The sequence below is a fragment of the Vicugna pacos genome, chromosome 5 (assembly GCF_048564905.1).
Source record: "Vicugna pacos chromosome 5, VicPac4, whole genome shotgun sequence".
NCBI lineage: Eukaryota > Metazoa > Chordata > Mammalia > Artiodactyla > Camelidae > Vicugna > Vicugna pacos.
Window position 1 is genome coordinate 35,560,291 of NC_132991.1, and position 10,827 is coordinate 35,571,117.

At 38.4% G+C, this 10,827-nt stretch overlaps 1 protein-coding gene across 12 annotated transcripts in view; it reads right to left on the bottom strand.

The window, feature by feature from the left end:
• The window catches only part of RBMS1 (RNA binding motif single stranded interacting protein 1), a 203,744-nt gene that overhangs the window by 36,212 nt on the left and 156,705 nt on the right, over positions 1 to 10,827 (bottom strand). For all 12 annotated transcript variants that reach the window (XM_072961046.1, XM_072961045.1, XM_072961049.1 and 9 more), the window contains 2 exons: positions 6,091 to 6,149; positions 1,001 to 1,092 (listed from right to left, as the gene is read on the bottom strand). In XM_072961046.1, the coding sequence (XP_072817147.1) occupies positions 1,001 to 1,092; positions 6,091 to 6,149 (151 nt within the window). The remainder of the gene's footprint in view (positions 1 to 1,000; positions 1,093 to 6,090; positions 6,150 to 10,827) is intronic.

Here is a 10,827-nt window from a genome sequence, read left to right on the forward strand (position 1 = left end):
GCAGGGAACTTATCTCCACCAGAGTCCTTTAACCTCCACAAATCTTCTCTCCTTATGGAAATGTGAGTGCTCCTCAGGGAATGGTCACATGCTACTGTTCAGAAGTAGCAGAGGACAGCACAAAATTACTTTCCTCTGTACTTCAAGAGATCAGATAATATAAAGTGATTGATCTTTTGAAAAGTACACACAAAATATCAAAGCGCCAAGTTTCAGACTTCAAAATATTTCCCATAGCAATTCAAGCACCACAAATGGAAAAAATATGTACATAATTCTGTGAGTATCTTAATAGGTGCACTGTAGGCACCAAGTATGATATGACCCAAGTTTACATTCAGACAATAAAGACTGGAGCACAGGTATCACTTCAATGACATTCTTCATCTGGAATGCTAAGAGTTCATTAGAACAAATCCTGAGTAAAGCCACTGTAGGACTACTAAAGAGTAGATTTATATTCCATTAATAACCAATCTAAAAATCTCTGACTTTTATACAGAAGACACAGCATCTGCAGCTTACCCAGCGTTAAAACGAATGTATTTGTATAGAGCATATGTATGTGATAAAGTCTGTTTGTTATTCTTTCAGAATATGACAGTCTATACACAATTACCTTCTGAAGTGTTTCTAAAATGTATCAATTCCTCAAGCATTGACATTTAAAATTTTTTAAAAACATAGTACAGATCGTCAGTCCACAAGTAGCTCATTACCTGAGGAAATCTGGTGCTATTTTTCCATTTATTTCTGAGGTTACATAACCTGCTATGTAAAATCATATAGTTATAAAATCCTTCTTCACACGTAAAGTTATGAGGAACATTCTTTGGCAAAACAGCTACTACTGCGGACATGATGGCCTGGGACAGGTGTCCACAGGTCACCATGGCTGTGGGATGGAGGGGAGAACTCAAATGGTGACAGGAAAAGCCACGTGTCTGGCGTCAGAACCAAAGTCAGAGACCAGAGCAGCGAGTGCCGGCTCTCAACTCACCTTTGCCATTTGAGCTTGAACGCCGTTCGCCTTCAGGGCAGACACAGCCTTCTGAGCTGCTGCAGGACTGTCAAAGTCGACAAAACCGTAACCTGAAATGCAAAACACACTTAGTGTTTAAGCCATTACTTTATGATTATGTAAAGAGGGAAAGGATGACTCCATCTGGTCTCTGATGCAGACAACAGAAATAAAAGCCCTGGCGTCCAGACAGCTCTCAAGCTTCTCAGCTGCAGACAGAGCAGCGTCCTCCTCCGGCTGCCCTTCCCTGTGTCTACCACGGGCCAGACAAATTTCCCTTCAGAGTTTTAAAAAAACTGTTTTTTTCCTTTTCTAGATCTTTTTCTCAGGTGTCCTGCGCTTACGGGGGTGGGAGGGAGGGAGGGAGGGAGGGGTCTAAGTTACTAACCAAGATTTAGGGGGAAAAACAAGGAAAAAAAATCAACTTTTGGGAAACAGCATTTTTAATAACTTGGTAAGAGATGGAACCATCCTACAAACACATGTTTATTCTGAAGATTACACTTTATTTTTCAAATAAATTAAGTATAGCCATTAGATACCCAAAGTATAAAATAATTAATTATTAGAACTTGGTGAAAATTATCATTACTTATTTACCTAAGATATGGCTCATAATCTCCCTTCAAAATAAAGGAAGGAGGGGAAATGGCTCCAGAAACCCAAGATAGTTGTTTCAGCAGTTCATGTCCTGAAGTCTAAAAGTAAAACAAATAAACAAATAACCTCCTGAGAGAGGCCCTCGTTCAAAACTTACTTACCCACTGCTTTTCAAACATTTTTAATAAGCTAGTCAGCTATTTACCCCGGTCACCACAAATCAAAAGCAGGAAATCAGGGGAAGAAGGGGTCGGGTTGAAGGTAAGACTGCTGCAAAATAATACGGATGGTATCTAGCAGTAAAAACTAACAGCAAAATGAAGGAGGAAAAATATAGAAAGAACAGGCCTCACGCAGCATGACAGCAACAGCTCCATGAATCTCAACCTCCCATAAGCATCACTGTATTAAAATAAGCAATCATTGATTTTTCACTGTGATAACTCTTAAGTTATTGAGAAAAGGTTAAATTATATTTAGCACATTGTTGAAAAGATCAGGGTACCAGGCAAAAACACCAACAGAGATTTCCTTGGGACTCAAACCTATCATAAAATTAATTTTAAATGAGTAAGGATATTTTGAAAAAGAAAAGCCCTGTTTGGAGGCTGCATAAAAGAGAGACCAGCCCTATCATTTATTTATAGATATGATAAAGCTACAGGAATTCAGACAGGAAGGAACTAGTGTCAAAATAGACAAATATACATATCAACAAGACCAAACAGAAACTTCGGAAGTAGTCCAAGGGTCAGTTGCAGTATTAGTACCAAAAATATTGCCTAGTAACAACATTAGTGGACTAGATTATTGATTACAGAAGAGTGTTGTAGGAGATTAGGGTTAAAGCTGAAACAGGAAGCAGTTTCCTTCTATGACTTGGACTTGGACTGGAATAGGACAACTTGATTTTGGTAGTGGAGAAAAAGCCAGACTGGAAAGAAAAAGAAGAGGCTGATCCAGGTAAAAGCAGAGAATGCTACTCAACAGCCAGGTTAGAAATCAGGTTAAACATAATTTGGAACTTTTTAGAAATTGGTTGTTAATGCTAACATGCAACTCACTATGAAGACACACACACAGGCACGCATATACTATCTCACTATGTATTTTAGTACCAAAGACAAATCAAGCAGGTCATAAATGAACATCCAACTTACACTGAAGAGATGTAACTTCTACTGATGACTATTTAAAACCCCTTCTTTAACTCCGCTGTTGTAAATAAATTACAATAAACAGAAGATCTCAAATTCGATGTTAATGTAGTTGATGTTTGTATCTATTCAGGTACTATTAGTATTATTTTATATTATTTTCTTATTAGGAAACATTCATATTGCTGCATTTTAGCTAACAGTTTTCATCCTCTTCTGGCTTTTTCCAATGCCTACCACGTAGCTGTTTCGTAACTATTTGCTGAAAACAATTATAACAGGTAAGCGTGCAACCGTGTGCTCTTTCATTTTCTCTATTCTATTACTTTCAAGAGTATATAAATGAGTTTCACAGGTTCCATGGCTTCATTATATAAATACATATACAGTTTTTTCTGAAGGTGGGACTCACTAAGTAACACAGCATTCTCTCACTGCATCCCCGAAGGATGCTTCTCAGGTCTCAGGATCAGGAACAGTCATGGACCTCCTGCTTCTTGGGTTTTCTTCCACACTGAGATTACTGAATCATGTAAATATGTATGTTTTCTATTTTTGCCTTGGCAACGAGGAAACACAGGGCCATTTCTCTAGTAAGTGGACGTGTCCTGCTCTTACCCCCTATTTCCCCTTTGATCTGACGGATCCTCACCCATATTACGCGCGCATAGGTTCTGGTCCTACATGCAACTCTGTAAGCATTAATGATTAATCTGTCAGTGTCGCAATCAAGCCTCTGTAAGCTTATTTATTTATTTATTTATTTGGTCTGAATTGTCGTACGTAACAGTGTTGGAAAACATTTAAATACCTTTTGTTAAAAACTGACAAAAATTTAAATGTAGAAGAGCAACTGAATAGTGAATTTTTAAATTTAACAACTACATTAACATGTTATTCAGAGCAATGTTTCCTTCAGCTTAATTTTGTCTTTTGGATAGAGGCTCCAAACCATGTTTTGTGACAAGAAATGTTCTATGACCTCTAATGTCTCTAACTTCCAGGTATAAAATTCTTTGATCTGTTCAATCTCAAAAAGTTAGTATAAAACACAAGCACTTTTCATTTACACTAATCTGTTAAGCGTTAACCTATATTCATACATCCACCTGCCTACCTTCTCAAGTCCTCTCTCATGTGGCTCACATGTAATCTGTCTTTATTATGAGGTGTGTTGTGTTATTTATTCTCATTTGTCCTAAAATTACTTTTTTTTTCAGGAGCGCTTTCATTCTCACTTTCAGAATTTTATAAACCCATTCTTGCTTACTTTCTCCCCTCACCCACTCACCCCCACACCAGGTATCTGTTGATATTTCCTCCTGAGGGGCCTGGGTGACCCCAAGAGCCTTACAAGGTTTTTTCCTTCTTTAATTTATTTATTTAATGATAGTACTACGAATTGAACCCAGGACCTCGTGCATGCTAAGCAGGTGCTCTACCACTGAGCTATACTCACTTCCTAGAAGGTTTCTATCATTGCCCCCCCAACACAAGGCCGTCTCTCCTGAGACTCAGTTCAGGAGAAAGTCTCCAGGAGACACGTATCCAAGAATTCTGAATTATTCCTCTCCTAATCTAGGGGTGCCACAAATCTCCCCACTTATCTTTGGACCCTTCCCAACTATCATGGGTTTGTATTATTACGATAAGACGTTAGGTTTGGCATTAGGATTTTTTTTTATCCATACCCTTTTCTAGATCATGCTGAGCATTTTGTGGAATTCTGGTTTCTAGACAATAGGGTCTCACTGGAGAAGAGTATGCAACAGTAGTTTTCAGTGTAGAGATGAGGGGGACTCAACAGGGAGGCCTCTGGGTCCATTCTCTCATTTAACTAGGGCAGCTCTGCTTTTTAACATGCTGATCTGCTGTGTGAGATTTCTTTTTGGGGGGGGAGGGGTGGGTGCAGTGAGGAGGAAGAAAGGTAGAGTGAAACTATAAAACCACTGTCTACTGTGATTTCTCTCTGTGTCTGAAACAAATGCTTGAGATCAGCTTCCTGTTTTATGCCTGCCAAGAGTCCATTTTTTGTTATCAAACCAAAAGATTTTTTTTTCTGTGTCCCTGCTCACCCAAATCATTTAAAAATATGTGAAACAAGACTAATCTGGTAACTAAGTAAACATTTCAGTGTACAATTGGACTCTCTCTAGTTTAATTCACTTAAAATATTGAGTACCACTCTCCATAAAGCATTGCTCTATTCCCTGTCCCAGGGCAAAACTGCCTTAATGTGCCATGTTGATTAAACATGGGCTTAGATATTTGCCACAATAGTGCCTTTAAATTCAGGAGCTTTGAAGAAGAGACAGAAATACAATGAATCACTTCAAGTCTAGATTAAAGGAAACTGCTGGCTTCTAAGGCGAGGCCCCACCATGCCATAGGGTTCATTTACGTTCTTTGCCTTTTTCAGACTGTGCTAAGCCTCAGCCGTCACCACTACTTGAAAAACTGGGGTCTAATTAATGAGGAGATTTGCCTTCTCTGCCTATTCCTGTCAACCTCATTTCAATTCATGGGGTCAGTAGTTAGACTCAAAGTCAGCTGACTCCATTCTTCCCTTTTCCTAGAAATCACATGCCTATTGTTAAGATGCTGGATCATTAAAAGTCAGAACCACGGCACATCAGTGCTGCTTTCTGTAGACGCCTCCTCATCCAGCTCGTGGAGCCGGATGAGCTCATCCTAATTACACGGAAAACTGAAGGTCAGTGCATCAAATTAATGCAGCAGCATATTTCAAAGGGGCGTATGACCTCCCCTCCCTGTTACAATTTGGTCAGTGAAAATGGTTCTCTCCTCCCTGCCGCCAATATTGTCAACAGGCATTCAAAAGAGAACAATTGGGAGTATTGAAACATGTAATTAAGTACTGCTTAAAACTACTCTATTCTAATTAATAGAGCCAATTTGCACAATATGTAATCTTTTCAGTTCTTTAGTACAGTCCAGTGGTCTTCAGTAAGCAGCTCTAATCTCCTCAGGCCCAGGAAAGAAAAGCTATTTTCTAACTCTACTCCCCCTTTAAAAGCAGGGGATAAATGCCAGCCAGTATTCTGCATGTTCACTCCACTGGCGTCAAATCTGGGACTCTGGCAAACTGCTAGCTGCTGCTGGGTTTCCAGCCAAAACTCAGCCAGGGACAGTCGTAAGCAATATGCTGACATTGTGCAAGACAGAAACTGGGTGACTTATAAGATTTGGTTTTTAATAAATGGAGGTAGTTTTGAAATCAAAGATCAGGTTTAAAATTCCACTGTTTCTCTAGAGCTATGATTGAGCAAATCATCAGCCAAGGAAACATACCTTTGCATTTGTTAGTTGTCTTATCCAAAATTGCCTTCGTGGAGACTATTTTCCCATATCTAAAAGGAAGAAAAAAAAGGGAAAAAAAAAGAAGTTATAATCGAGGAACCCTTATTAATGTCTAAGTACAGAGAACACACCCACTTATCAAACATCTGCATACTTTAAAGTACAAAATATTCTTTGCTAGGGTACATGAAATGAGAATTCTAAACACAAACTAAACAAATAAGGGGAATGGCTAGGCCTCTCATTTGAATCTTTGGATTACAGTTTGATAGGAAATCAGGTATTTAACTGATAATCTTGGGACCAAAAAAATGGAATGTGAGCTCTATTAAAAATATAGTTTGTCTTCTAGTAACACTACGTCTGTGGTAAAATACGAAGCCAGAGGCAAGACTACAGAATCGTTAACAAAACGTACTGTGATCCTAATCCTGGTGGAAGCTGCCCTAGCTACTCACTTTGCACCTGGAGGCAGCACTGCAGGGGTCTGGATTACTCCAGAAGGGTGCCTGTGCATATATCTTTAACACACTTGATGTGTTTAAATATTTTAAAATGTGATATTTAAAACAGGGCTTTTGTACTTAAGATTCTGATAACTGTTTATAAATACTTTTATTAACACCTTTTCTTTTTAAATGCTGTAATGCTATTGTACTCACTAATGTGTGCGTGCACATGTGTGCAGGAAACAGGCGATAAAGAATATAAAACAACGAACCAAGGATGATTAAGCGTTAATTTTGTGAAGCTTTGTATAAGAATGTGTTCAAATTCCTTAGCATACAATAGAAGTTGGGGTAAGAAGGAAAAACATTCAGAATATTAAAACTGAGTGCACTCACTGCTACTGAAAAGATAGGGGCAGAACAGTTTAAACATATGTATTAATCCTACATTCCTTCATAGTGACCAGACCATAATGTAAAGTACTGCTATCTATATCTGTCTTCTAAAAATTGAGAAAAATTTGAAAAATAATTTTTAAACATTTTTTATTGAGTTATAGTCATTTTACAACGTTGTGTCAAATTCCAGTGTAGAGCACAATTTTTCAGTTATACATGAACATATATTCATTGTCACATTTTTTTCACTGTGAGCTACAAGATCTTGTATATATTTCCCTGTGCTATATAGTATAATCTTGTTTATTTATTCTACATATGCCTGTCAGTATCTACAGATTTTGAAATCCCAGTCTATCCCTTCCTACCCTCCTCCCCCCCCTTGGCAACCACAAGTTTGTATTCTATGTCTATGAGTCTGTTTCTGTTTTGTATTTATTTTATTTTATTTTTTAGATTCCACATATGAGCAATCTCATATGGTATTTTTCTTTCTCTTTCTAGCTTACTTCACTTAGAACGACATTCTCCAGGGACATCCATGTTGCTGCAAATGGCATTATGTTGTCGTTTTTATGGCTGAATAGTATTCCATTGTATAAATATACCACATCTTCTTTATCCACTCATCTGTCGATAGACATTTATGCTGTTTCCATGTCTTGGCTATTGTAAATAGTGCTGCTATCAACACTGGGGTGCAGGTGTGTTTTTGAAGTAGGGTTCCTTCTGGATATATACCCAGGAGCAGGATTCCTGGGTCATACGGTAAGTCTATTCCTAGTCCTTTGAGGAATCTCCATAGTGTTTTCCACAGTGGCTGCACCAAACTGCATTCCCACCAGCAGTGTAGGAAGGTTCCCTTTTCTCCACAGCCTCTCCAGCATTTATCGTTTGTGGACTTTTGAACGATGGCCCTTCTGACTTGTGTGAGGTGATACCTCATTGTAGTTTTGATTTGCATTTCTCTGATAATTAGTGATATTGAGTATTTTTTTCATGTGCCTATTGATGATTTGTATGTCTCCATTGGAGAATTGCTTGTTTAGGTCTTCTGCCCATTTTTGGATTGGGATGTTTGTTTTTTTCTTATTAAGTCGTATGAGCTGCTTATATATTCTGGAGATCAAGCCTTTGTCAGTTTCGTTTGTGAAAATTTCCCCCCATTCTGTAGGCTGTCGTTTTGTTTTACTTAGGGTTTCCTTTGCTGTGCAGAAGCTTGTAAGTTTAATTAGGTCCCATTTGTTTATTCTTGTTTTTATTTCTATTGCTTGGGTAGACTGCCCTAGGAGAACATTTCTGAGATGTATGTCAGATAATGTTTTGCCTGTATTTTCTTCCAGGAGGTTTATTGTGTCTTCTCTTATGTTTAAGTCTTTGATCCATTTTGAGTTTATTTTTGTGTATGATATAAGGGGATGTTCTAGCTTCACTGATATACATGCTGCTGTCCAGTTTTCCCAACACCATTTGCTGAAGAGACTGTCTTTAATCCATTGTATATTCTTGCCTCCTCTGTCGAAGATTAGTTGACCAATGAAAAATAATTCTTAAAAAATTACTGGGTCTTTGGGAATTGCACATAACATACTTCACGCACCTGAGCCCTTTCCCTCATTTATACACGGCAAGTTCCAAAATTTTATTTTCCTATATACTGACTTTAAAAAATTTCACATTTTCTCTCATATTACTTCTTCTCATGATTGCTGCTGAGGACTAAAAAGAACCTTAAAAGTTTTAGGAAACGGAAGTATCTGCACAGCACTTTAAAACATTTTAAATGTTGCAGGTTTCTATTCTATGCATTGAACCAGCTGAAAGAGACTGATCTAGAAGAAACAAATGGCTTGGGCCACCTCTCTCCCTTGGTTAATTTTCACTCTGTGTAATCATGTAATCAAATGATTACTAACTGGGCATGAAAGTAAAGACAATTTAAGGTTCAAATGACAATTACATCCAAGAGGCATAATGCTGCACAAACACCTTCAATTCCCTGTAGAGTTTCTGAGTATTCGTAACAACCTTAACACAAGTCACTGAGCTTACAAAATAATAATGTAAAAAAAGTCTGCAAACCAGAAAAAAATAAGTGATTTAAAGACTACCTTTTAGCAACCATTTATCTACCTAGGTTATTTACATGCTTGATATTTCCCAGTGCTCTCACTTTTGCACAAGTTTTAGCTGAAAACGCTTTTAGATTGCATCCCTGCCTTAGTCCCTTCCAAAAGCAGAGAAGAAAATTGGTATGACTCCAAAGTAGGCTAAGGGGATTCAGAGTCACAGAGATTAAGAGACTTTGCTTGGGGTCGCAGAGTTCAGGGTCTTTTGTAAGCCACACAGAAGGAAGTAACTTTGGAGAAGGTCAGAGGCTGGCCTTCTACCCTTCTGGTTCTGCTCTCCACTTTAATAATGGGAAAGAAGACATGGAGAGATGCAGATGTGGGAGGCAGGAATGAGGAGAGGCTCTTGGTAGCACAGATAATCAATCCATGTAACACTCTTCCGGTTTGGTCTCTTTCATCTTTCCTCCTCACTTTTGACGTTACTCCTCACTTACACACCTATCCTCTAGGACCCTCTGCCAGGACCTCATTCCACCTTTCTGGGCACTCGTTCAGTGGTTTTTTGCCCATTCAGCTTCCCTGCTCCTTCCTTAACCAAGTACTTTTGTCACATTTAATAATCAGTCCTCAACCATTTCCTACAAAATTATTCCAATGCTATGGATTTAATTAATGCATCTTCTCTGATGATGCCAGTTTCTCCATCCTGGGTTTTTTTTTGTTTTGTTTTGTTTTGTTTTTTAAATCTCACCAAAACTTTAGTTTTTATCTTCCTCTTTTACTTAACTATCTTAGTGTTTTATTAAGATACCCAAATATCTAGTGAAATATTACCTATTTTCTAAGTCCTATCCCCAAAGAACCTCAAACACATCTTTCTCTGTCTCACAGTTCTTGCCTCCAGCCTCCGGTCCTTCCAACCCCATCTGCTGCATTAATCTGCCCTAAATATTACTTAAAATCTGGCTCTGTCATCTCTCCATTGCCCCTTCTATCCAGGCTTGAACTTAAAGAACCTGTTGGAACACTACCTTTTCCATGAAACCATCCCTAATCTCCTCAACCATTCAGTGGGCAATTTTATAAAAAAATCAGAAAGGGAATTACATTTACTCAGTTCCTACTTATGTTCTAGGCACTTTGTATATGATCTTATTTAACTAACTTCACAATTTTTATGAGGTAGGTGTTGTTATTCCCATTTTTGCAAATGGGAAAACAAAGGCTCATAGAAGTCTGAGCCTAAGATCTTGCCTAAAACACCAAAGCTAAAAAATAAAGTCCTCACTGTAATTTATCTGTGAAATAATTTTGAGAAGCAATGTTTCCTTTATATACTCAGAATATGAAACGAGAGGAACAAAATGAAAAACCTCTTCTATTAAGGTATTGGAACAGATTTATTTTTCAAGCCAAAGCAAGTTTTTTGTTTGTTTTAGACACAAGAAATAAACATGTGGCTCATGGCTGAAGAGGTGTGTGTAGGTTGGATGGGGGTGTGTGTGGGAGAAGAGACATTTGTCAAAGTGATCAGTTTTACTTTCTACTGTGGTTTTCACCATGATCTGTGGGTTCACACTGAAAGACCATGACTTCCCAGAAAGTCAGAACAGTTTTCACTGTCTGTGAGATGACTGCCCCCTGGCCTCCCTGAAATCCACAGGTCAGGAAGATGCTTTTCTGGAGTTACCTGAGGGGGCCTGAAGGGTTTTCCTCTCCTACGACATCTTCTTTTGTGAGCTGTCCACTCAGTTATGCCGCTCACGGCACAAGAGGCTCTCATTAAAACACAGACCCCTGACCTGGAA